At 41.6% G+C, this 27881-nt stretch overlaps 1 protein-coding gene across 1 annotated transcript; it reads right to left on the bottom strand.

Annotated features, from left to right (window-relative positions):
* LOC144282263 (uncharacterized) lies at nt 1-26068 on the bottom strand. Its single transcript, XM_077845747.1, has 4 exons — nt 25878-26068; nt 25355-25599; nt 19305-19362; nt 1-1052 (listed from the first exon to the last, which is right to left on the bottom strand). The coding sequence occupies exons 1-4, from the start codon at nt 25941-25943 to the stop codon at nt 999-1001; spliced, it is 423 nt and encodes a 140-aa protein (XP_077701873.1). The 5' UTR covers nt 25944-26068; the 3' UTR covers nt 1-998.
* Between the last annotated feature and the right edge of the window lie 1813 nt (nt 26069-27881).

The raw sequence follows: 27881 nt of genomic DNA, 5'->3' as shown, positions 1-27881 counted from the left end.
TCGATCCCAGGACCACAGGATCACACCTGAGCCAAAGGCAGACACTAAACCACCTAGGGATTCCCATGGTTGTGTTGTTTTAAAAAAAGAAAAAAAGCATAAAATTATGTCATCCCTTCTAAGCAATAGCCATTATTCTCCCATCGGCCAAAAAAATAGATTTTATATCAATGTGTACCTGTTGCCAATATCAGAAATGTGAAAATCAGTGGCTTATAGAAGAAAAATAGTTTCTATCTCCTGGCTCTCACCACCCTGCACCCTCCTGAGCTGGGCACCTAGAGAAGCCAAGACATAGAGGGCATTAGGGCATACAGTTCTAGAGGGAGGGCACAAGAACTACACGGGAAATCCACTTGGAGTGTATGTGCTCTGATTGTCTTGCAGATGTCACACATACAATATCCAAGGAAATTTCCAGCCCATCCCCCACCACAACAAGTGAGTGAATGATGTTCTTTTCTAAGGGCACCAGAGATCAGGGGGATAGAAGACATAACAGGGAGGAGGCAAAGGGTTCAGGTAGAGCTAAGAGGGTCTAAATAGAAAGAGATGTCCAAGAAGGTAAGGCGGAGGCCTGGCCTAAGGGCCAAGATTGAAGGGCCATCCCTCATTTAGGTGCTGAAAGATGAGTTGGACATCTCATCTCCTATGAGTTAGGAGCCATTAGGAGCCATCCCTAAACATCTCCCATATCCCCACCCTAACATCCCCCTCGGGTTCTGAACTGGTTGGAAGACAAAAACTCAAACCTGAAGTCAAGTACCGTTCTGTGCCTCAACTAACACACAAACCAAATAAAAAGCAACTCTAAAACAGAGAATCATTAACAAATTAAGAAAACAATATCTGAGTACATATTCCGAAATATATTTCACTTATCGAACACTCTCTCCTGTTTCTCCATCAACATCTAGTTCAAAACTTAATTTCCTTCGTGTTACCTTAGATGCAGGTAGTAAAAACCAAACTACTACCTTCCAACCCCAGTCCTATCCTTAACTGTGTGATTTCCAAGACGGCTTAAATTCTTCAGGACTCATTTTCTTCATCTGAAACATAAAGAGTCAAACATTTATTTATAGGGTTGCCAGAAAAGTTAGTAAGATAAGGCAAGGAAATCATTTGGAGATCTGGGGCAGGGCAAGACGGCACAGGAGTGGGGTCCCTGAGTCACCCGGCCCCACCAACTTACCTAGATACTTTCAATCATCCTGAAAACCTACGAATTCAGCCTGAGATTTAAAGAGAGAACAACCGGAATGCTACAGAGAGGATTCTGTAATGAAGAGAGGAGTTTGTGCTTCTAACAAGGTAGGAAGGTGGGAGAAAAATAAAAAAGCATCCAGTAGAGGAGGGGCCCGTGAGGAGCTGAGCTAAGGGGGGCGGCGGGGGCCTCCAGGACAGGAAAGCCCAGCCCCGGAAAAGCAGGAGCTTTAAAAATCCCCACCGGATTCTTCCCGGAGGGCAAAGCGCTCAGCAGGGAACTCGGGCAGAACCGCAGGAGGGGCAGTGGGGCCTCCAGTCTCCCGGGGTCACTAACAGAGGGGGACACCCGGGGGAGAGCGCCCCACACCACGGGCTGAGCTCTGTAAAGGGCTGGAGCGCCGGGCGGGGCCTCGGGAAGAAGCCGGGGGTCAGGCTGGGGCTCCGGGCAGAGGGGGCTGCGCCAGTTGCCTTCGGGAGCCGAAGCAATCCCAGCGGCACAGGCCCGGAGCCCACGGCGCCGGGGGACACAGCCCAGGATCCAGCGCTCCCCACGGGATAGGCGGAGGTGGGGCGGGGGGCCAGGACAGCGAGGACGCTCCTGCCGCCAGGTGCCCCCGAGCTGTGCAGATCAGCACCACCCCCCCACCCCCGGGAGTATCCAGGCCCCTGCGGACTGGGAGCTACGGTAGTTACTGCGGGAGCGGACTCCAGGGCTGGAGAGTTGGCCGCCGCCACTGTTGTTCTTCCTGGTATCACCCTGTGCCGGGGGGTGGGGGGGGGGTGCCAGGGAACAGGGGCCTCATGGGGTAAACAGCTTCCCCTGAGCCAGGCACCTGGCAGGGGGCGGGGCAGCTCCCCAGGTGCGCACACCTGAGAGTCACCACAGCAGGCCCCTCCCACAGAAGACCAGCTGGAAGGACAGGGGAAGAGCAAGTTATGGACCCAGCAGGCTGGAAAGCTCCAGGGGAAGTCCAGGGATTTACAGTATATAGAACCAGAGGGTACCCCTCCTTGTTTTGTTTTTTTTCCCCCTTCCTTTTTCCAGACAACTCGTTTATGTATCAGACTGTAAATATCCTTTTTTTCCCCTCTTTTTCCCACCTTAACTATAATATTTTACCAGCTCTTCATTTTTAAGATTCCTCCTTTTTGACTTTCGTATTTCTACAATTACAGGTCTTAGATAGATTTTCCATTTCTAGATTCCCTTCAACATACTCAAATTAATTTTGGGAGATAGACAAGATATGGTTTTTTTTGTTTTGTTTTGTGTTGTGTTTTTTGTTTTCTCTGATTCATTTTGTTCTACAACGGCGGAAGTTAATACCTTCTAAAACATGACCAGCATGCACCCAGAACCAAGTGGTATACCATGCTGGTTCATTGTGTGAGATTCCTCATTCCCATTCTGCCCCCCTCTTTTATCTCATTTATGTTTTGGTGGTCAATGGTGGGGCTCTCTACAAGTAATTCTGGTTTATATAAATTTGGGACTGAGCATCTTCTAATATACAGAACTTAATATACTCTGAAACAAGAGGATTAGCCTCTAATATCCCTCAGGTAGACCACATTCTCCCTCCACAAATTCTTCACCACCAACATCTCCCAGTTCCCCCCCCCTTTTTTTCTTCTCCTTTTTTTTTCTTTTCTCTTCTTTTCTTTTTGTTTCTTTTTTTTTTCTCCTTCTTCTTTAGGATTCCTGGCCTTTTATTTTTAAACTTTGTTTTAAAATTTGTTTTTCACTTTAGTGGTCCTTTTGTTTTATTTTGTTCTGATCTTTGTTTTTAATTTCTGGTCTCTGACCTTGGCAGAATCATCTAGGGTGCAATTTATTTAGGTCGTGGTTGATATTCTTGATGCAGTCCACTCATACAGCCACTCTGCATGGAGCAAAATGACTAGAAAGAAGAACTCACCACAAAAGAAAGAATCAGAAACAGTACTCTCTGCCACAGAGTTACAGAATTTGGATTACAATTCAATGTCAGAAAGCCAATTCAGAAGCACAATTATAAAGCTACTGGTGGCTCTGGAAAAAAGCATAAAGGATTCAAGAGACTTCATGACTGCAGAATTTAGATTTAATCAGGCCAAAATTAAAAATCAATTAAATGAGATGCAATTCAAACTGGAGGTCCTAAAGACAAGGGTTAATGAGGTAGAAGAAAGAGTGAGTGACACAGATGACAAGTTGATGGCAAGGAAGGAAGCTGAGGAAAAAAAGAGAAAAACAATTAAAAGACCATGAGGAAAGGTTAAGGGAAATAAATGACAGCCTCAGAAGGAAAAAGTCTGCATACAATTGGGTTTCCAGAGGGCACTGAGAGGGACAGAGGGCCAGAAAGCATATTTGAAAAAAATCATAGCTGAGAACTTCTCTAATTTTGGGAGGGAAATGGGCATTCAGATCCAGGAGATAGGGAGAATCAATAAAAATCAATAAAAATCGTTCAACACCTCAACATTTAATAGTGAAACTTGCAAACTCCAAATATAAAGAGAAAAATCCTTAAAGCAGGAAGAGACAAGAGATCCCTAATTTATATGAGGAGAAATATTAGATTAACAGCAGACCTCCCCACAGAGACCTGGCAGGCCAGAAAGGGCTGGAAGGATATATTCAGGGTCCTAAATCAGAAGAACATGCAGCCAAGAATACTCTATCCAGCAAGGCTCTCATTCAGAATAGAAGGAGAGATAAAGAGCTTCCAAGATAGGCAGAAACTGAAAAAATATGTGACCCACCAAACCGGCTCTGCAAGAAATATTAGGGATGCCTCTGTAAAAGAAAGAGGAAACCCAAAGAAATAATCCACCAAGACAGGGACTGAATAGGTATTACAATGACACTAAATTCATATCTTTCAATAGTTACTCTGAATGTGAGTGGGCTAAATGATCCCATCAAAAGACACAGGGTATGGGACTGGATAAAAAAAGCAAGACCCATCTATTTGCTGTCTACAAGAGACTCATTTTAGACCTAAGGACACCTCCAGCCTGAAAATGAAGGGATGGAGAACCATTTACCATTCAAATGATCCTCAAAAGAAAGCTGGGGTAGCAATCCTCACATCAGATAAATTAAAGTTTATCCCAAAGATTGTAGTAAGAGATGAAGAGGGACACTGTATCATACTTAAAGGATCTATCCAACAAGAAGACCTAACATTCATGAATATTTATGCCCCTAATGTGGGAGCTGCCAAGTATATCAATCAATTAATAACCAAAGTAAAGACATACTTAGATAATAATAGACTAATACTGGGAGATTTCAACACAGTGCTTTCTGTAAATGACAGATATTCTAAGCACAACATGTCCAAAGAAACCAGAGCTTTAAATGATACACGGGACCAGATGGATTTCATACAGAAAAAAATTCTGTATTTACAGAAATTTACATCCAAACGCAACTGAATACACATTCTTCTCAAGTGAACATGGAACTTTCTCCAGAATAGACCACATACCAGGTCACAAATCAGATCTCAACCAGTACCAAAAGATTCGGATTGTCCCCAGCATATTTTCAGACCATAATGCTTTGAAACTTGAACTCAATCACAAGAAGAAATTTGGAAGAAACTCAAACACCTGGAAGTTAAAGACCATCCTGCTAAAAGATGAAAGGGTCAACCAGGAAATTAGAGAAGAATTAAAAAGATCCATGGAAACTAATGAAAATGAAGATACAACCATTCAAAAATCTTTGAGATATAGCAAAAGCAGTCCTGAGAGGGAAATACATGGCAACAGAAGCAACACTTCAAAAATTGGAAAAAACTCAAATACATAAGCTAGCCTTGCACCTAAGGGAATGGGAGAAAGAACAGCAAATAAAACCTACACCAAGCAGAAGAAGAGAGTTAATAAAGATTCAAGCAGAACTAAGTGAAACAGAGACCTAAGAACTGTAGAACAGATCAACAAAACCAGGAGTTGGTTTTTGAAAGAATTAATAAGATAGATAAACCATTAGCCAGGCTTATTATAGAGAAGAGAGAAAAGACTCAAATTAATAAAATCACAAATGAAAAAGGAGAGATCACAACCAATACCAAGGAAATACAAACGATTTTAAAAACATATTATGAGTAGCTATACACCAATAAATTAGGCAATCTAGAAGAAATGGACACATTTCTGGAAAACCACAAACTACCAAAACTGGAACAGGAAGAATCAGAAAAACTGAATAGGCCAATAACGAGGGAGGAAATTGAAGCAGCCATCAAAAACCTCCCAAGACACAAAAGTCCAGGGCCAGATGGCTTCCCAGGGGAATTCTATCAAACTTTTAAAGAAGAAACAATACTTATTCTACTAAAGCTGTTCTGAAAGATAGAAAGGGATGGAATACTTCCAAACTTGTTTTATGAGGCCAACATCATCTTAATTCCAAAACCAGACAAAGACCCCACCAAAAAGGAGAATTATAGAGCAATATCCCTGATGAACACAGAAGCAAAAATTCTCAACAAGATACTAGTCAATAGGATCCAACAGTACGTTAGGAAGATTATTCACCATGACCAAGTGGGATAAATCCCCGGAATGCAAGGCTGGTTCAACACTTGTAAAGCAATCAACATGATAGATCATATCAACAAGAGAAAAAACAAGAACTATATGATCCTCTCAATACATGCAGAGAAAGCATTTGACAAAATACAGCATCCATTCCTGATCAAAACTCTTCAGAGTGTAGGGATAGAGGGAACATTCCTCAGCATCTTAAAAGCCATCTATGAAAAGCCCACAGCAAATATCATTCTCAATGGAGAAACACTGGGAGCATTTCCCCTAAGATCAGGAACATGACAGGGATGTCCACTCTCACCACTACTATTCAACATAGTACTGGAAGTCCTAGCCTCAGCAATCAGGCAACAAAAATAAATAAAAGGCATTCAAATTGGCAAAAAAGAAGTCAAACTCTCCCTCTTTGCAGATGACGTGATACCGTACATAGAAAACCCAAAAGACTCCAACCCAAGATTGCTAGAACTCATACAGCAATTCGGCAGTATAGCAAGATACAAAATCAATGCCCAGAAATCACTGGCATTTCTATACACTAACAATGAAACTGAAGACAGAGAAATTAAGGAGTCAATCCCACTTACAATTGCACCCAAAAGCATAAGATACCTAGGAATAAAGCTAACCAAAGAGGTAAAGGATCTATACTTTAAAAACTACAGAACACTTCTGAAAGAAATTGAGGAAGACACAAAGAGATGGAAAAATATTCCATGCTCATGGATTGCAAGAATTAATATTGTGAAAATGTCTATGCTACCCAGGGCAATTTACACATTTAATGCAATCCCTATCAAAATACCATGGACTTTTTTCAGAGAGTTGGAACAAATCATCTTAAGATTTGTGTAGAATCAGAAAAGATCCCAAATAGCCAAGGGAAAAAAGAAAACCAGAGCCGGGGGCATCACAATGCTGAATTTCAGTTTGTACTACAAAGCTGTGATCATCAAGACAGTGTGGTACTGGCACAAGAAACAGACACATAGATCAATGGAACAGAATAGAGAACCCAGAAATGGGCCCTCAACTCTATGGTCAACTAATATTTGACAAAGGAGGAAATACTATCCACTGGAAACAGGACAGTCTCTTCAATTAATGGTGCTGGGAAAATTGGACAGCCACGTACAGAAGAATTAAACTAGACCAATCTCTTACACCAGACACAAAGATAAACTCAAAGTGGATAAAAGATCTAAATGTAAGACAAGATTCCATCAAAATCCTAGAGCAGAACACAGGCAACACCCTTTTTGAACTTGGCCACACCAACTTCTTGCAAGATACATCCATGAAGGCAAGGGAAACAAAAGCAAAAATGAATTATTGAGACTTAATCAAGATAAAAAGCTTCTGCACAGCAAAAGAAACAGTCAACAAAACTAAAAGACAACCTACAGAATGGGAGAAGATATTTGCAAATGACCTATCAGATAAAGGGTTAGTCTCCAAGATCTAGAAAGAACTTATTGAATTCAACAGCAAAGAAAGAAACAATCCAATCATGAAATGGGCAAAAGACATGAACAGAAATCTCACCGAGGAAGACATAGACATGGCCAACAAGCACAGAAAAATGTTCCACATCACTTGCCATCAGGGAAATACAAATCAAAACCACAATGAGATACCACTCCACACCAGTGAGAATGGGGAAAATTAACAAGACAGGAACAACAAATATTGGAGAGGATGTGGAGAAAGGGGAACCCTCTTGCACTGTTGGTGGGAATGTGAACTGGTGCAGCCATTCTGGAAAACTGTGTGGAGGTTCCTCAAAGAGTTAAAAATAGAGCTACCCTACCACCCAGCAATTGCACTGCTGGGGATTTACCCCAAAGATACAGATGCAGTGTAATGCCGGGACACCTGCACCCCGATGTTTATAGCAGCAATGTCCACAATAGCCAAACTGTGGAAGGAGCCTCGGTGTCCATCGAAAGATGAATGGATAAAGAAGCTGTGGCCTATATATACAGTGGAATATTACTCAGCCATTAGAAATGACACCCACCATTTGCTTCAATGTGGATAGAACTGGAGGGTATTATGTGGAGTGAAGTAAGTTAATCGGAGAAGGACAAACATTTTATGGTTTCATTCATATGGGGAATATAAAAAAATAGTAAAAGGGGTTATAGGGAAAAGGAGAGAAAATGAGTGGGAAATATCAGAGAGGGAGCCAGAACATGAGAGAGACCCCTAACTAGGAAACTAACAAGAGGTAGTGGAAGGGGAGTTGGGTGGGGGGATGGAGTGACTGGGTTATGGGCACTGAGGGGGCATTTGATGGGTTGAGCACAGGGTGTTATGCTATATGTTGGCAAATCGAACTCCAATAAAAAAAATCATTTGGAGAGTGCTCAATACATAATGACTGCATTACAAATGGTGTGTGTGTGTGCGTGTGTGTGTGTGACTTTTAAGTGAAATAATGTTTTGTTTTTAACATTATACTTTACAAGTTCCATAACGCCACTAACAGTTATAACATAAATGGAATGAGATAGAGAAACTTTTACTCACTGAGTTTAGCTCTGTGGAAGTGCTCTACTTTTATTAGAAAGAAATATTTTTGAGAAACTGATTGGGATTGAGAGTAAGACCTCAAGAGCATGCTTCCAATGAGAAAAATCCTGAATGGAGGTTCAAGAGGCAAGTTGAACAGTTTGTTTAGCTTTTAAGAAACAAGGAAAAGAATAAAAGTGAAATGAGAGGCAGAGAGAGAATAAAAAGACAGAGAGAGAGAAACCTCAGAATTCCATGCCCGGGGTAACTAAACAGGCAGACACAAGGAAAAGGTCTTAATGGCTGGGTTGTCCATGGAGAGAAAATCATCCCCATTGGGGAATTTTAGGAAGGACTGTTAGGTAGTTTTGTGCAATTCACTCATTTTCCAGAGGGACAAATGCCAGAGATGAATGCACAACTTCTCTAGAAGCTGGCCAATCAACATGGTCATGTGTCCAGAAAAACTGATAAGGCAACGTGAGCTGTGAAGCACGGGAATGAGGAGAGGTACTGGCTGAAAACACACACTCTCTAGTGAAAACACTCTCTTCCAATAGAGATGGCCAATATATTTTAACTCAGCACTTCCCTAACTTTTTGTTTTCAGCCTCCCAAAGAGACTTTCCCCTTCAAAGAAATTAAGGCAAATTAACATGTATGTGGACACATACCCCATCAGTCTGGGGCACAGTTGGCTTGCTCCTGGACCTCAGTTTATCCATCCCTTCACTACAGAGCACTGACTTGATTTCAGAACACAGGCTTTAGCTTCAGCCATTGCACCTCTCTTGCCGTAGCAGCAGGGCCAATTGGGAAAAAATGAGCCCCTATTTATCAATGTATATTTAACAATTTATACTTAGTCAACTAGCCTAGTGATGCCATTTGACCATATTAATTATAGTCCATCAAGACAAGAACTATGAAACTCATGGGACAAATATTAAGTAGACCATCTGCAAGTAAAACTAAGATCCGTCCCAACTCAGTCACAAATCAGAGACTGCAAACTGAAGACACAGAAGTCCCAAGTGTATTTCATTGTACTTGTCAGAAGATATGGTGGTAAAGTTACTCCAAACTTCCTACTCTGTAATATACAGGCATACTTTACTACCTTTGGTCACTTCCAAAGTGTAGGCACTATGAATCTGAGTGACTTGGTTCCAAGAATTATTTACCTGTTGGCTGTTGGTTTTTGTGGGTCTTTTTGAGAGGGAGTGGGGGAGGGGCAGAGAGGGAGGGAGAATGAGAATCTTAAGCAGGCTCCACGCCCAGCACAGAGCCTTACACAAGACTCAACCTCACAACCCTGAGATCGTGACCCAAGTGGAAATCAAGAGTCAGATGCTAAACCAACAGAGCCACCCCATGCCCCCATGCCCTTTACCTTTTTTGAAGATTAAAATTACTACAACAGCAATGAAGATTATTGGAAATTTTTTTCACCTCAAAAAGAAAAAAATCCTCTCCCCACCCTCTGTACAACCAACACACGCACAATTTCACATAGCCAAATTCTTAGCACTCGTTTAAGATACTATCAGTGATCCACACCAGTGATTAGGTGACTAGCTGCTCTGCTTTTATACTCTAGCCAGATGCAGTGGAAAGGCAAGAATTGGAATTTGAAGAGAGGAAGAGAAATGCAAGGGCGAAGGTGCAAAGGCATCTCAAGATGGGGGAAGTTATGTAAAGGCCTACTTCGTAATCCTGCCTAATGTCTCTTTCTACATATTTTAACTTAAACTCAATTAGTCGATTAGTTAACATATAATGTATGATTGGTTTCAGAGGTAGAGTTTAGTAATTCATCAGTCTTATACAGTGCTCATCACATCACGTACCCTCCTTAATGCTCATCACCCTGTTACCCCATCCCTCACTCCCCTCTGCTCCAGCAACCCTCAGTTTGTGACCTATGATTAAGAGTCTCTTATGGTGTTTCTCTCTCTCTGATTCCGTCTTGGGTTTTTTTTCCCCCTCTATTTACATATTTTTGACCCTCATTCCCATGATCTGAGATTCTCAGAAGGAATCTCTCCACGGGGACACGGGGCCACTTGAAGATTCCATTTCAGTTATCAAAACTAATGCTGGTGTGTACTATTTGTTGTGAAGGGGAATTCAGAACATTGAGATGTGTGATACAATAAAAAAAGATGATATTATACACACATATCTCCCACATATAAACAGTCTCTTGAGCTAACTTTGTACATTTTTGGACTTCTATCAGTTTAGAAAATTAACCTAGCATATGAGAGGCATAAGTCTACATGAAACAAATTCAGTTTTAAGAGTTTATATCTGCAAAAACATTGAAATGAGGTGGGTTTTTTTTTTTTTTTTGGATTTTATTTATTTTAGAGAGAGAGATGAGTGAGTTGGGAATAAGGAGCAGAGAGAGGGACAAGCAGACCCTGTGCAGAGCCCAACTCAGGGCTCGATCCCAGGATCATGACCTGAGCCAAAGGCAGACACTTAATCGACTAAGTCACCCAGGTGCCCCAATGATTATCCTTCCATACAACTTTTCCTTGCAACTCACTCAAAATGTTTCCTTGTGATAGATTACTAAACATGTGTCCAGAAGATACATAGCTACTCATATCCTTAACAACATATGTTCAAATTATTTTCCAAGTTAAAAATGATGCCAAGCTATAATCCCTACTGGCAGCCCCTATCAGCACCGACAGCAGGGTTTTTTTAACTTTAAATTTTGCCAATTTCATATGTAAAGAAATCTTGTTTTCATTATTCATTTCAGTTAATATTTATCAAGTACCACCACACACCAAGGATAGCTGCCAGCCTTGGACATACAGTAGTGAACAAAGGACCTCCCTGTGGAGCTTTCATTCAAGGTGGGGATAATAATTGAGTTAACATAATCTTGAGAAAAGAGAAGAGCTCTGTAGAAAAACAGAGCAAGGTAAGGGTGAACAGTGAAGGGGTAGAGGCAAGAATGACACTTTAAATAAAGGATTGGGGAGAGCCTCTCTGGTAAAGTCACATCTGAGCAGAAACCCATGAAATGAAGGAGAAAAAGTGGGGAGAGAGTATCCCAAACATAGAGGATAGAAGCCCAGAGGAGAGAAGCAGCCTGTTTTGGTCAAAGAGCATCACAAGGGCCAATGTGGTAGCATGAAGCTGATGAGGATAAGAGACGGAGTAGACCAGGGCCAAGACACACTAAGACATGGAGGGCCTTGTGGACCATGTGGATTTTGTTCCAGGTGTTATGGAAAGCTGTTAGAGAGTTATAAGCATTAGAGTAATCTGATCTTAGATTCTTAGCAGATCATGCTTAAGAAAGCAAAAATGTATACAGCATTGTATACAGCATTCTGCTAACTGTGGAAAGAAATGAATATGTTGGTGAATACACAGGATAACACTGGAAAAAAATGCAAGAAACTCGTTGCCTCCGGAGAAAAGAACTGAATGAGATGGAGGACAGGAAGGGGTGAGACTCAGTTTTCACATTATTTATTCTATTTGGATAATTTTTAAATTTCATTTTTTTAATGTTCAATTAGAAAGAAATTGAACCTTGTGTTTGTATTTCCTATTGCAGAGAAACAACTTCCAGCCCCTCTGTGAAGACTTCCCTGTAGGGAACAAGACAAAGCAAGGAGACAAGATAGGAAGCTGTTATGGCAGTGCAGGAGGGAAGATGGAAGTCTGGCCTGGGGTAATGAATTGTGGTGCAGGTATGGAGAAGAGATCAGATTCGAGATATATTTTGAAGGCAGACAACTGGCCAACACACTGGATGTAGTGGTGCAAAAGTAGAGAAGTCAACAATGACCTCTAGGCTTGGGCCCAAAACAAACCATGTAGAAGACGGAGCCATGCAGAGAGTTAGGACAGATGTAAGAGGATAAAGGATGGTAGGTGGCCAGGGTACAAACCGAGAGGGCACAGAGTTCCAGAATCCAAGTGAAGAGAATATTTCAAAGAAGAGCATGAGATCAACATCAAATATTGTAAATAGGTCACATGAGGTGAGGGCTGAGGCCTGATTTAGCCCAATGAAAGGCACTAGTCACTTTGACAAGAGCAGTTTCAGTGGAGAGCTGGAGGCAGAAGTCTGATTGGAATACATTAACTGCTCATAATTTTGTCCTATTTTTTCTATTGAAGCTTTAGTATATTTTTCTCAAGGAGCGTGAGGAATTCTGGATATGTTTGTCATATTTATGGTAAATGTTTCCATGGTTTATCATTTATTTTGATATTTTAAACTTTTAATATTTCTTGCCAGATTTAGATATTTACAAACATTTATAATTGCTTTTAGAATTAGTCTTGAATCTATGATGCAGTAAATATGCACCTATATTTTTCTTCTTTCTTTCACTTGTTCATATTTCAAGTTTAATTTGAATCCATATTAAGTTTATTTGGGTGCACACAATCAACATACAAAGTTTGTTTAATAAAATATCCATCTAACTTTATTTTATCCCCAAAGAGCTAACAAATTGTCTTTGATGAGCAATTATTTCTTATCATACTACTTAAAAATACCATATATTATGGGTTGAAATGTGTTCCTCAGAAAGATATGTTGACGTCCTAACCCTCAGTACCTCAGAATGAACTTATTTGGAAATGGGATCATGGCAGATGTAATTAGTTCAGATGAGATTACACTGGAGTAGGATGAGCCTTTATCCAATATGACTCATGTACTTATAAGAAGAAAAGGAACAGATGCAGAGAGAATTTCATCTGGAGGCTGAGAAACAAAGGGAGAAGATGGGCATGTAAAGCTAGAGGCAGAGATTGAAGTCATGCCATCACAAACTACGGAACACCAAGGGTTGTTGGCAACTATGAGAAGCTAGGAAGAAGCAAGGCCAGATTCTTCCCCAGAATATTCAGAGGGGGGATTTCCCTGCTGACAGCATGACTGCAGATTTCTGGCCTCCAGACTGTGAGAGAATCAGTTCCTGTGTTTTAAGCCACCCAGTTGTGGCTCAGCAGTTGAGCGCCTGCCTTCGGCCCAGGGCGTGATCCTGGAGTCCCGGGATCGAGTCCCACATCAGGCTCCCTACATGGAACCTGCTTCTCCCTCTGCCTGTGTCTCTGCCTCTCTCTCTCTCAACATGTCTCTCATGAATAAATAAATAAATAAATAAAATCTTAAAAAAATAATAAGCCATCCAGTTGATGGTACTTGGGTACAGCAGCCTTAGAAAACTGACACACCCTCTTTATCATATATAAAATCCTTGTATCAACTAATATCTGCCTCTTGGCTCCATTGATTTATTATATCTATTATTATACCAATGTCATGCTATTTGTTAAGCTTTTTACATTTATTTTAATGTTTAATCCTTTTCTCACTTTTATCTTTTCTGAATTTTCTGTCATCCCCCAAATTATTCTTCAGAGTGTTTTCTTTTTAGAATGAATGTATCAAATCCTGTTTCCTCCAAAACACAAACCTAATTATTTTTACATACACAGTGACTTATTACTTAACAAAAATTCACAATATGATTACAGTACATAATAAAATCTCCAGCTCATTTGAAATACAATTTAGATTTTTAAAATTGATTTGCACTTAACAATTCACATTTATTGCAGAAGACTGGACCAATATGTATTTTTAAAAACAACTGTAGATTTTAAAGAATAGTGACAAAAATTATATTCCCTATAGTTGAAGGAAACTGCTTTTAAATAATAATAATGTTATTATAGTTGATAACAATGCATGTGTCTTTAACTTCCACATCATTTAAAATGTCTAAAAATTCCTTGCTGTCATTTACTTCAAGTAAATGATATAACAGACATTCTGCCTCCAGGATGTTTCTGCATTCACCACCACCAGCCCAGTGCCCCAGCTCCAATCATAAATGTTTTTCCAAAATCCCTACGCACCTCACCCAACTCCCCGCCCCCATCTTGAATGGTTGGCCCCCACCAATTCTTCACCGCCCCTCAAGTGTTACTAATACCTTGAAGCCCTGAAGCCACTCTAGTCAGAAATAATTTCTTCCTGCACTGAACTTGTCATTTGTCTATACTTCATCTTGCACTTAGCATGTATTGTGTAATAATGTTATCTTTTATCTATGTTCAAGATTTCCATTGTGATTTATTAAATCGCATTTGTTGAGCAATATTACATTATGTCCTAAATTTTTTTTAAATCAGACTCCTCCTAAATTTGTATTTCCAAATTACCTGTTGTTTATGTAGAAATCCATTATGAGAACTGGCCTCACCTAAGACATTTTTGTAAAGGGAAACACCCAGCATTTAAAATGCATCTTTATGTAGGCCAGGGTTGACCCCTACAGCTATTTTTCTACATACTACACGATACAGCATCAGAATTACAATGGTGTTTTCCAATGTGCTTCGAACATCATTTCTGAGCGTGATAAAATAAGCACTGGGTAAAGGGTCGGAAAGACGAGATTCACATTCTGACTTTGTTTTAATCTTTTCTTCTCTGGGCCCCGATTTCTTCATGAGCATCGTGCTGTTATTATACTAGATCACTGGGATTTTTCATTTTGTCTTGTTTTTTGCTTTGTCGTTTCTTTTGCTTGTTTTAATTGCAACCCAGTAAAGACTTATCAAAGAATTAAAGTGGAAGAGGGGCAATAGGAGTTGCCCTGGAGGGAGCTGAGGGAATGCACTGGAAGCCTGCCTCCTGGCCTTCCAGGCCCTCATAGCAGCCTCCCAAGCTCTTCTGTGGCTTGAACCCCAGGGTAGTTTCTGAGGACATATTTTGAAAACGTTTTAAACTAGGTCAGGGTTTCTTAAGCATCAGGCATACACATACCCACTAATATTTATTTCGCCAGAATCAGCACCTACTACATGCTATTTACTCATTCATTCATCCGTTCAACGAAGACTTATTGAGGCCCTCCTCTGTGCTGGGGTTCCACGAAAACAAAGCCCCTCTATTGGTGGGGCATGCAGAAGTGGGGGGTTTACACTCCACAGAGCCCTGTCTCACAAGGTGAGGAATCCAGACTCTAAATTCACACAGATCCAGATTTGTTCGGATTCAGACAGGTCTGCCACCTTTCAACTGTTTGAATTTGGGCACGTTATTCAAATTTTCCTTGCTTTAGTCTGGTCTCCTGTAAAATGGAATTCCACTCCTATGGTGGCTGTGAAGAGGAAACCAGGAACTCCGTAGAAGTACCTAGTATGAGTCTCAGCACACGGCACTTCGTAACAGCTGTTCTTTTTCTGACCTAGTTCCCTTTTCAACTTGAGTGATTTCTTTAGCCTCATCCTATCCTAAGCAAACAAATTTGATACGCTGATTACACATTTATAACCATTTAAGGATATATACACAACTCCCTTTGAAATGTTCTTCTTCACACCAAAAGTCATTATGGGTACCCTAGGACACGTGTAACACATTCAGGAAGCATGGTGGCCCGATTCCTTCTGGCAACACCAGCTCATTCTCTGGGTGAATGCAGTGGAAGGACCTCATTTTCTTCCGTGTACTGCTGCCACTCCCATCCATCTTAAGACAACAGTCATTAGATGCTTAATTATTGTGTGTTTTGTATCTAGGGGATGGCCTGCCCCTATTTCTTCACCATCCAGATGATAATCAAAGCTACACAAGGTGTGATGAAACTACATCACCAGGTCATGCAGGCATCTTGGCAAAGACAATAAGCCAACATATGGAGAGATGGTAACACACTTCTATCCCAGATTGCTTGTGGAGGATTTTTGAGGGGTAGAGACAAGAATGGGGTTTGTGAAGTTGGCAATAGGAGCTCCAAGTTCAGATCACAAGCAAGGGCCCTTACATATACTTTTCAGATCTCTCCCCAAGGGCCCGAGTGCTGCCTAGAGAAGTCTGTAGTACTCTTTTCTTTCTCATTTCCCATGAGACAGGAGCTAGGGACTTTGCAAGGGCAGAGACAACTAGGGAATCCCAGGCCAGAGACCTTTGTAATGTCCTGTCGTGCCACCACAAGCAGACTCTCCTAGAATCCAAACCTTTCCTAGGACCTGCCTTTCCAACCCCCACCTCCTCCAACTACACACAAACTCTCTGTTACCACGACTTACTTGACAATTATGGAGGATCCTATGACAACCACACAGAAGTAGAGAATGTGAGAAGTAAACTCAGTAGTTTTCTAGTAATGGCAGTAGTCGCCTCTCTGAGTGATTCAGGAAGTCTCTACATGGACATCAGTTTCTGCTTCAACACTAAGCGGAGACCACAGGCCTTCCCTCCCCCCACCACCAGTACAGTTTACAACCAGATTGGTGACCATATTTGGATGTAGTCAAGGATCTGTTGTAGTCCTAGCTTTGTCTATTACCAGCCAGTTGCATGACACTGGACGAGTGTCACCCTCTCAATCTTACTTTCTCTTTTTGGAAATTGAGGCGTGTATTTGATGGGATTTCTAAACTAGGATAATCCTATCCGTAGGTAGGATTTAACCAATCTATTCCAACCACCTCTCTTTTCCATGAGCCCTTTTTCCACTTGAGCCCTTCAAATATTTGACTGCAGTGCTCGCATCATCTCCTTCTCAGCAAATGTGCCCCTTCCCTGCCACACGTCCCTGTCACGCCTGGTTTCCAGATCCCTCTCTGCTCTGGTCACCCTCCCCTGGAAGGGGGCCAGCTCATCAGCTTGGTTCAGATAAGGGGCACAGCAGAGCCTGCCTGGGACTCCGTCCAGAGCACCTGCTTATTGACAGAACCGAGACTGTCTGCCTCAATTAGAATATCTGGTCACCTTCCCTTGTCTCCTAATCCTGTTGCAAAATTACAGGCTTCACAGACACAAGGAGTTAGATTTAAAATATTCCCTGGTAAAAAAAAAAAGACAGAAAAGGTAGCCACCCAGACATTAATTGAAGGAAAGAGAAACATCAAGAAAACTCCTGCAATAAGTATTGTGACACTCCTAAGCTTCTCAGAGAGCAGCCCGGCTCTGACCCTACACGCGGGGAGAAACCCTGTCTTCTGCAGTTGAAGGAAAAGCACCCACCAGGCTAGTGAGCCCAGCCAAGAAGATGCTGCTGCCACCCTGTGGCAGAAGCTATTTATATCCTCTCTCTGTCAATAGGACTTCACTGAGGAAATCGCTCAGTAAAACAGATCCTGGCTGGTTTTCCTAGCAAAGTCCTGACAGAGACAAAATTCATGGAGATAGCACACCTGGCCACATTCTCCATTCTTCTCATCTCCCAGACCACTGCCTTCTTCTCAGCCCTCCTTCAACAGGAACCAGATGCGAGCCATCACCTCGCCCCGCACGGTGTGCACCCCAAGGAACAGGGCAGCAGCATCTGTGGCTGGCCACTTCTGACCCCCCAGAGTGTGGGGCAATTCCAGAACCACAGTGACTTGTTCCCTCTAGTCTCCTCGTCCCTACCTGAGGGAGGGGTAAGCAGGAGCAGTTTTCCTCATTATTTGCCACATCCCTCACCCTGGCCCGGGGCCTCTGATAACCACCACGTGGAGCAAATGTCTTTGTCCTCAGTCTGCTAAGTGTGGTAAGGAAGCCCCTGAGGTCTGACTTCCATCTCTGCAGGGACAAGGAGCCGCCCCCTACCTCAGCATTATGGCCCTATGATCGGTGTCAGGGAGAGTCTGCCTCCAGAGCTCTACCTGGAGACCTGCATGCTAGGTGGGGACCCTGGGACACACAGCCACATATTCCTAGATGCGGCCCTACAGATTCTAAGCCCCATGTGCCTGTCTCCGTGAGGATCAGCAAAATCAGCTTCTCCCTTTACAAATGTGTCCCCTTTCCTTCCAAGTGTCCTACTGCAGGACCATGGAGGGTCAGGAGAACCAGCATTCAGGGGAGCAGCGCTAACCATGTAGACCTAGCCTAGTGATAATCCCAGGGACTGATTTCAGACAGTTTGGCAACCTCAAAATAACTTATTTTCCCCATCACTAGCTCACAGGTTCTATTAACTGAAGAAAAAGTTTGCAAAAAAGAGGAGGTAGTAAATTAATCAATAATAGAAAAATGCTATATTAGGCTTATTTTACAGCACAAAGCGATATTTACTGAAGTACCTTCTACAAAGAGAACTGTTGCTATCTCAAAGAGGGAAAAAGGACAAAAAGCTCCGGCTAAAAGATGATGAGGAGAAATCATGTAAACAAAGGGAGGGAAGGAAATACAAAACCAGATGGAACACACTGAATATTTGCTGCCTGGTCTGGAGTAGAGGATAGAACCACCCATGCATTATAAACCTGTAGTTTCTGAGAAAAAGGACTTGCAAACCAACCAGTTACCAAGCAGAGCTGCTCGGCCACATGCACGGTGCTGGCATGTGTCACAGGAAGTCACCCATGCAGTGGGGCCCATGCCTGGGGCACTATATTGGTCGCTCCAGCACAGTGGGGCACAAACAGCTATATGAAATACCTAGAATAAGATCTGGAACCATCCATGCCAAGCTGTGACTCTGGTTACCTTTGGGGGATGGGGGCAGAGAGAATAGGAATAGAGAAGGGTGATTAATGGAAATATTAACCTACAATGTTTTTTAAATGTTTCTTTGTGAAGAGAATGTATTCACTTATCCCATGAATAATTTTTAAATGCATTAAAATATACTACAAAAATCCTGCAGATGGGGCGTGGCCATAGGTTGCCCAGCTGGGTTTAGATATCAGCTCTGTTGCTTCCTACTAGTGTCTATCTTGGGGCGAGTCACTAAAAGCCGTGAGCCTCAGTTTCCTTGTCTGTAAAATACAGGCATTAATACCTAACTCCCAGGGTTGTCTTGTTGATTGAGACTGTAATAGGAAGTACTTGAAATTCAGTTGGTCCTACATAAAGAATTAAGAAAATAGAAAGATAATTGCCCAGACAAGAGGTAATGCAGGCTTATGAGGATGGTAAGAAAGAAAACAAGAAGAGAAATACAGGAAGACATTTCAGAGACACAAAAGAAAATAAGATGATCTGCCAACAAAACTGAGGTCTATAACCTGAAGCCTCCTTTCCTACCCCAGCTCACCTTCCCTAGATGTCTGCTTTCTCCTCTCAGGCTTCCAGAGCTGCTGCCACAGGAGAATCTGATGGGAAAAGAGCAAAGCAAATGGAACAGAATGAGTTTAAGACCAAATAAAGTCCATGGTAATTCTTTTAAATATTTCTGTGTTGCATGGAATGAGCACTGGGTGTTATATATGTTGGCAAATCAAACTTCAATTTTAAAAAAAAGTATTTCTGTGTTGCAATGGCTATTTTGTCAAAGAACTTGCAAAGCCCCTGCTTTCTGTAAATGAGCAGGTGTCCCCATCCTGGAGACACTCCACTCATAATCCCATTCATGCGATAGCCTCCCTATCTCTCCCTCTAAGCCATTCTCCATGGGGGCATATCACCCCCAAGAAGGCAATAATTGCTTCTTGAGGAAAAAAAATATATATATATATATTATATATATAATATAGAAATATATATATATATATTCCAGAACTATCTCAGGCAAGGGGGTAAACTCCTTAGCCCTGAAGCTGGTCCCTCACTCTCCCCCTCCCTTTCTTGCTCCCTCCAGTATATTATTAATTTAAAGGCTCAGAGGAGTGACAGGAGCTCAAATAAAATCAGGGTTCTGTGAGGAGGAAGAAGGAAGGGATGGACACTGGTCAGACAAACAATGGAATCCACTAATTACTGGCTTAAATGTTTCTGAGCAGTTTTATGAAGAGAAATGGGCTTCCACAATGTTCCTTCCATATTTTAATCGATGTTAACAAAGCAAATAGTTTTTTAAATTAGTTATTTTGATTATATTTATTTTGGCTAGCTATTTAATTTACACGCATGAAATATAGTTGTACCTTTTCATATTGTATGCACATTTTACAATATATTGTGGTCTCTTGTATAAACAAACTTTTTTAAAAGATTATTTATTTGTTTAAGAGAGATAGAGTGAGTATGAGTGGGGGAAGGGGCACAAGGAGAGGGAGAAGCAGACTCCCTGCTGAGCAGAGAGTCTGATGATGATGATGTGGGGCTCCATCCCAGGACCCCAGGATCACAATCTGACCCAAAGGCAGACACTTAACAACTGAGCCACCCAGGGGCCCCCTATTTAAGCAACCTTAAATAAATCTTGGGGTTTTTTTCCAGGAGGGTGTATGGTCTCAGAAAAGAAACATGGATCTGAGAACTGAGGGACCAGGGTTATAGTCTTAGCTTTTCTGAGTTAAGTGGGTAACACCAGACAAGTCCTTTCCTCTGAACTTTGGTTTTCTTGGAAATAAGATTATCAAAGTCTCTTCCATCCCTAAGATTCAGTGTCTTGGGATATACTTCTACTATATTATAGATTATCAGGATTTGTGGGGTTTTACTTTTATCAGTGCTTTTGCTAAATATTTGAGTCCTGTTTATAAATTTTTGACATTGTGAACAGAAGTAAGCTCTCAATTATAATGGTATTTTAATAGGAAAATATAATCCATTTAACCATAAACCATGTCACATCATGGTTTCCAAGAGGGAATATTTGTAGCAACAGAAGAAGTCTGTTGGATATAGTTTTAATTATCACACTCAATCATTTAGATGGATGGATGAATGGACAGATGAATTGATGGATTGATAACTGAATGAACAACTGTTCTTGCTCTTATAAGTCAGATAGATAAAAAATAAAATAAATTAGAGAAAGAGTGAACGAGAGAAAGAACGAGAGAGCACACAAGTCGAGAGTGGAGAGGGGCAGAAGAAGAGGGAAAAGCAGTCAACCAGCCAAGCAAGGAGCCTGACAAGGGGCCAATCCCAGGACCAACTGAGCCACTCAGGCAACCCCAAGCCTCCAACTCTTGATCTCAGCTCAGGTCTTGATCTCAGGGTCAGCCCCATGTTGGGCTCCTTGCAGGACATGGAGCATACGTTAAAATATATATATGAGATTTATAAGTGGCTACTAAAGAGTCTGTGTTTTATTTTTATGCACTTTCCCACATAAGAATAATAAATAAAGACACAGGCACAAATACTACACACACCTTGAGCCACTTACAAAGTCAGTAAAAGTTTTAGATTATTAAGAGGAGTGACAAATTGGGACGCCTGGGTGGCTCAGCAGTTAAGCATCTGCCTTCGGCCCAGGGCATGATTCTGGAGTCCTGGGATCGAGTCCCACATCAGGCTTCCTGCGTGGAGCCTGCTTCTCCCTCTGCCTGTGTCTCTGCCTCTCTCTGTGTGTGTCTCCCGTGAATAAATAAATAAAATCTTAAAAAAAAAAAAAGAGGAGTGACAAATTATCAATGTTTCTAACATGAAATTATCATCTAGGAGGATTATTTTGAAAGCAGTTTTCAATTTTAGCCTAATAAATTAACATAACCAAAGAGCTGTTGTCTTATTGTTTAAATATTCCCAACTAATATATGAAGCCTAACTGACAAAAGCGAATTCTAACATCCCAGGCTCAGAAACTCCAGGGCATGTGCTTCCTCAAGTCCCCATTCAGTTGAAGACCTCCACTGTCAACACTACCCTATGATTGTTGCTTTAGTGGCCACTTCCTGCAGCTGCCATCTGGCTGATTAGAAGGGGTAAAGGACTATAGTGACAAGCCCTCAGGGCACTACTCCAACCCTTTGGGAAACAGAAGGAAATGCTTGGGACTCTAATTAGAGACCCGGGAACCACTAATAAATAGTTCAAGCAGTCTCTAAGGGAAGAGGGTATGGGTCTGGAAGAAGAGATCCCTTCATGTGCCATATTCCACTTTCTCCGTTAGCGTCCTCCTTTCATTTTAGAACAGTCTCTAGCTTTTTTTTGTTTGTTTGTTTTAATTACAAATCTGAGTGTCCAACCATGTCCCTATTATTAAGAACCTAAGAATATCTGCTCTGTGTCAGGCCCATGAATATTCAGGCATTCACTTATAAGTGACTGTTATGCATCAGGTGTGGAGTAAAATTCTGGGTATTTAAGACAAATAAGATAAAATTTTGCCCTGAAAGTGCTTAAAACAGCTGATTCGATATTCCCTCCCCCCTACCCCATGTTTATCTGTCTTTCTTTTTTTCCCATTTAATTTTGAATTTTAGATTACTATAGCCTACAGAATAGAGGCTCTGAGCTCAGACTGGATTTGAATCCTGGCCCTGCTTTTTATCAGTATGTGACTTGGACAAGTTACTTAATATTTCTAGGCCTCGGTTTCCTTATATGCAAAGTGGGGGTAATGATAGCTCCTACTTTGTAGAGGTGCTTAGAAGATGTTACATGAATCAGCTATGTTGGCTATTCTTACTAATACACCATATTCTCTTGAGCCATCAACAATTATCTTGCATTTCATCTCCATTAAAAATGTCTAACTGAGACCAAAAAGGCAACATTGGAATTGTCATACAATATCAGAAAGTGGCTGAAACACATTAATTGAAATTCTGATTATTTCTTCAATCAACAGAGAAGTTGAATGTTTCTTTACACATTTATTATCCCTTGTATCGAGGCAAGATTTTCTGAGTTCTCAGATGTGGGTGTTTCTTAACCTACTTTTGCGGATATCCAGGCAACCTCATTTTGTCTTTTTTAGAGAAGAGGAAACTTGTGCTTTCTTAAAAAATGGAATTACCTTCATTGTTCCCTCTGATTATAAGAGTAAGTCATGTTCATTTCAAATTTTTTGAAAACACAGCAAAGTATATATAGCAAAGCAAAAAACAAAAATCACTCAAATCCCAACTGAAATAACAACTTGGACTATATATATATATATATATATATATATATATGCGCATTTTATGCATCTATAATTAATAAAATAGTAAAATATAATTTAACAATGGTTGAGAACTTGTCATGTGCCAGATACAATTCTTTTTTATTTTCTTTAAAATCAATTAATTAACATATAATATATTATTGGCTTCAGAGGTAGAGGTCAGTGATTCATCAGTCTTAGATAATCCCCAGTGCTCATTACATCATATGCCCTCCTTAATGCTCATCACTCAGTTACCCCGTCCTCCTACCCTCTCCCCTCCAGCAGCCCTGTTTGTTTCCTATGATTAAGTGTCTCTTATGATTTGTCTCCCTCTCTGATTTCTAAGCAAAATAAGTCAATCAGAGAAAGACAATTATCATATGATCCCACTCATATGTGGAATTTAAGAAACAAAACAGAGTATCATAGGGGAAGAGAGGAAAAAATAAAACAAGCCAGACACTATCCTAAGCGATATACAGGTACTAACTTAATTTTCATAATACCCCTGTGAGATAGGCTGCCAAGAGTAGCTCATTTTACAGCTGAGGAAACCAAGCCACAGAGATATTACGCAGTTTACTACTCATAGTCACACAGCTTTATAGCAACAGAGCCAGGAAAGGATATAGAGCAACGATTCAAAGCCAACCAGCCCGGCTTCTGATTTCATATACTAAACCACTATGCTTATATTGCTTTTCCAAACTACACATGCTATTTTTACCTAAAAATATAATGAAAAATTCTTTCCAGGTTCTTAATATATATCTATAATTCAGTAATTTAATAATCCTAGTAATATTCCATCATATATATGTACTCATATTTTTATTTATTTATTATAGAATAGTATTTATTATTTATACCTTTATAGATATATATTTATATATTTAACAGACACCCTAAATTATCAAACATTTTGGCCATATACTATTATAAACAGTGACCATCATCCCTATAAACACAGATATATCCATGTCTAATTATTTCCTCAGGACAAATACCTGTAAGTAAAATGCCAGACCAAAGACTATTCACTTTTTAATACTTTCAAAAGTTGGTGCCAAGTTGCTTTCCCTGAGACCTCTAGCCAGCAGAGTATGAGAGTGTCTGCTTCCCTCACACTTTTGCCAATACTGATAAAATTTTCCTCAGGCTAAGTGAAAATATCATTGCTTTTCAAATTTCTATTTCTTTGATTAATAATTGAATGGTTATTTTTTAGCTAATTGCCATTTATAATTCTTCTGAAAATCGCCTTATCTTGCTTTTTTCTAACATAGTTTGTCAGTTTTTCTTATTGATCATAACTTGTATTTGTGTTTCAATATCAACGTTTTGTCTGCTATTAGATGTTGAAATATTTTCCTCAGTTTTAAAGGATTTATACTTTCACTTATATTTTCTTTTGGTCTTCTCAGGAAGAGGCTTTTTAAAAATTCAGATTTCCATCCAACCACTACAGGTGTGGCTAAGAAGACTGATACCAATTAAGGAAAGATGGCAGTCCTTAACCAACCCAGATAAAAATACCACTAAAGTTGAAGGCCCAAGATTTTTTTTAAATGTATTTATTTGAGAGAAAGCACCAGCAGGGGTAGTAGGGACAGAAGGAGAAGGAGAGAAATCCTCAAGCAAGCTCTTTCATCAGTGAGGAGCAGGAGCTGGGGCTCCATCCCAGGACCCTGAGATCACGGCCTGAGCAGAAATCAAGAGTCAGGCGCTCAACTGACTGACCCACCCAGGAGCCCCCAAGACCCCTGATTTATAATACTTAAAAATCGGGGGAAAGCAAGACATCAGGCTGATAGAGAAACAATTTCCCAGAGGACGGCCTGGAGGCTCAGAGTGAGCTGAGGGACTGGCGAGAGTAGCGGTATAATTAACGGATGAGACGAAACTGAACGGGACCACCTGGCTTCAAAGTCTGGGCTCTGCCGGGCCCAGCTCCTCTGAAGACCGAGGCCGCCCCTGCCCCCCCCCCCCCCGCGCCCCGCGCCCCGCGCCCGCGCCCCGGCGGCTCCCGTCCTAGCCCTTGGGGCTCAGCAGCCCGGGGACCTGCTCGTGGTCTCCCCCCCCCCGCCAGGGAAGCCGAATTCGCCTGCGTGCCCGACTCCGCAGGTCAGGCAGCGTGTTCGGTTATTTTGCTTTGGTCTCTGCGGGGCAGTCGGCGCTGGAGGCGTCCAGGGCCCGGGCTCGGGGCCACCCGCTAACTCCGGGGCGGGGCAAGATGAAAATGCAGGCCCCTTACGGAAGGGGGGGAGGGGAGGTGCGGGGCGGGGGGGGGGGGCGGGTAAAGGCTTTTTCCTTTTCCTCACAGCTTCTCTGTGGCCCTTTCGTGGTGGTTTTTCGCTTGTTTGTTGTTTTGCCACGTGGCGCCCCGGTCCCGGAACACGCGGACACCCGCAGGCGAGGTCCAGGCTGCAGCCCCGGGCAGCCGCCCCGCGGAGCGCGCGCCCCGCCCTGGGGGCTCCAAGCCCCGCGCCTGGCAACGCGCAGCTCCCGCAGGCCTGGGCCGGGTGGGGGACTCCCAGGCTGTGATCCATCGGGCTGTTGGAGTTCCCTTAAAAGACGCAAATTCAGAGATAAATCAGAATTGCACGAAGGCCACGAAGCCACGAAGCCAGCCCTGCCTTGGCTCATCTTTCTGTCCGAGCACCTCCTTCCTGCCTGAGCACGGCTCTGCGTGCACGGTGCCACATTTTATCTTTTTTCCTCCTCCCACACCACCCCAGCCCAGTACCACCAAGCTGGCTGAGATAAGCACAGGCCGTCACAAAGAAAGACGTGCCTTTTGTGTGAGGTCGGAGAGAGCGCCGCAAGTGCACGCCGCTTAATTACCGGGAGGAATTCTCTCGAACTGCTCTTCATACTATTCCTAGAACCGATTAAGCCAGAACCTTTCATTTAGATGCAACTTAAAGACGCAAAATACAAGCAACTACGGTACTGTATTTTAGCAGTTTAAATGGCTCCATTTGTTAAGTTTAAACAGATGAATAGCTTTCCAGAAATACACAGAGCAGCGCTTGGGCCTGGTGAATGCATAACAATGACAGCTGCAAAGTCACAAAGGAAGTACCATTTAGGTGGCATTTGCTAATGAGTTGTATTTGGGGAGAGGAAAAAAAAGTTGTTAAAGTAATGACAGTCAAAGCCAAAATAGAAACCTTCTCCCCACCTACTTTATTTTATGAATTAACAGTTGAATTATCAGTTTGGAATATCGTGTAGCTGGCAGCAGCAGGGAGCTGGTTATAGCATTTCATAAAGGGAAGACTCTGTCTCCAGACTTTATTGACTTCTCTTTTAAGTGGAAATCATATACACAGGCTACTTTTATAATTGAGTGACTGTAACATTTGCTTTCTCTTTGGTAAAGACGTATTAACAAAATAGACACACTTAAGAGGAAGCAGTTTCTACAAATAGGCAGAGGAGTTTCACAATTCCATTGAACATGATTTAAAGCAGTGCTAGAAAGATAATGATACTAATTTTAAATATTTTGTTCAGTTTTAAAGTTAGGTATCAGAATAAGTTAAGGTAGAGTTTCATAAATTTTGAATTCAAGCAAAGATTTTAAAAATTAATTGTCTTATTTTCCTTTTCATCTGTTCATTCAAAGATGGTTTTTAAAAATTAGCTTCATTGGGGGTGCCTGGGTGGCTCAGCATCTGACTCTTAGCGCAGTCAGATCTTGATCTCTGTGTGGGAGAGTTCAAGCCTAGTGTGGAGCCTACTTTTAAATAAATAAATAAAATAAAATTAGCTTAACTGCTTTTCCACCTAAAGAGCCTAATCTTAACATAGATGATGTTGAATTGTGTTGATAATAATGTAAGCTCCATAGCAAACATTTCCCTGAATTCATACCGAGCTGTCACTTTGCTGATGAATAGGCTGATTGAGAAGTGGCCTGTTGCTGAATGACACTTGAAATGTTCGTGTGTTACACACAAAATAAAGACACTTAGCAGTTTTGAAAGTGTGGAGAGATCATATACTCTGGTTGAAAGATAACTGCATCATTCCAGCTCTAAGGACATTTTAATTTAATTTGAGATAAGTAAGCAACATCTGCTGCTAAAGCAGTGCAAACAGAAACCTGGGTCACAGAAGTGACCTGCCCGGTCTTTATCTTAAGTCCTTTCTCCTTCTTCCAAACTGTACCCTTTCTATCTCCTAATCTTGACCTATTTTGTAAACCTCTCATTTTAATCTTAATCTTCATTTATTTCTTGATTGAAACCCTGAATAAATCAGCATGTCCAACACATCCACCACAAAAATGCTAGGTTCTAAATGTGGGGGTGAGAGTGAGTCAAAGCCCAATATATAACACAGTGGGGCCAGCCACTGTCAAAATGTGGCATTCTTTTGCGCCCTTTCAGTTATCCCCTATTTTCCTACTTGTCGGGCGCTGCCTTCCTCCTCCTACTGTCCTCCCTACATCCTACTTGAATATCCTACACCCACCCTTGCTCGTTTCATCATTTCAAAGCTTCTTTAATTAGTTCGTCATGCCCTATCCCAGTGATTCTCAAAATAAACATAGGTCGTATTGTGGGAATCAGTTCCCAGCTCTTCAGCATCCATATGGGCTTTTTATTGAGACCTTTCTACCTGAAAAAGAGCCTGTGGTCCAGGTGACCTTCTGGCTCTCTGTTCCCATCTCCCCTTTTATAGGCATCCTTCTCTCACTTAAAAGAATGAAGGCACACTCTCCTCTACCAGGACTCAATACATTTGTGGGCTTAACACTCTCTGAGGCAAGAAAGATAAAATCAATTTGAAATAGTAGTGTTGGTGTGGAGACTCTAATGGCCAGTTAATAAATCCTTT

The sequence above is a fragment of the Canis aureus genome, chromosome 1, assembly GCF_053574225.1.
Source record: "Canis aureus isolate CA01 chromosome 1, VMU_Caureus_v.1.0, whole genome shotgun sequence".
Lineage (NCBI taxonomy): Eukaryota > Metazoa > Chordata > Mammalia > Carnivora > Canidae > Canis > Canis aureus.
Note: the sequence above shows the minus strand (reverse complement) of the source record. Positions and strands in the feature narration are given on the sequence as shown.

What these genes read in the sequence shown, in the direction of transcription:
- LOC144282263 (XM_077845747.1), bottom strand. Translation starts at nt 25,943, where the DNA reads ATGAAAGGTTCTGGCTTAATCGGTTCTAGGAATAGTATGAAGAGCAGT. An exon ending in GTTCGAGAGAATTCCTCCCG is followed by an intron (nt 25,600 to 25,877) that starts GTAATTAAGCGG and finishes GCGTCTTTTAAG; the next exon opens with GGAACTCCAACAGCCCGATG. An exon ending in AAAGCAGACATCTAGGGAAG is followed by an intron (nt 1,053 to 19,304) that starts GTGAGCTGGGGT and finishes TTTATGTTTCAG; the next exon opens with ATGAAGAAAATGAGTCCTGA.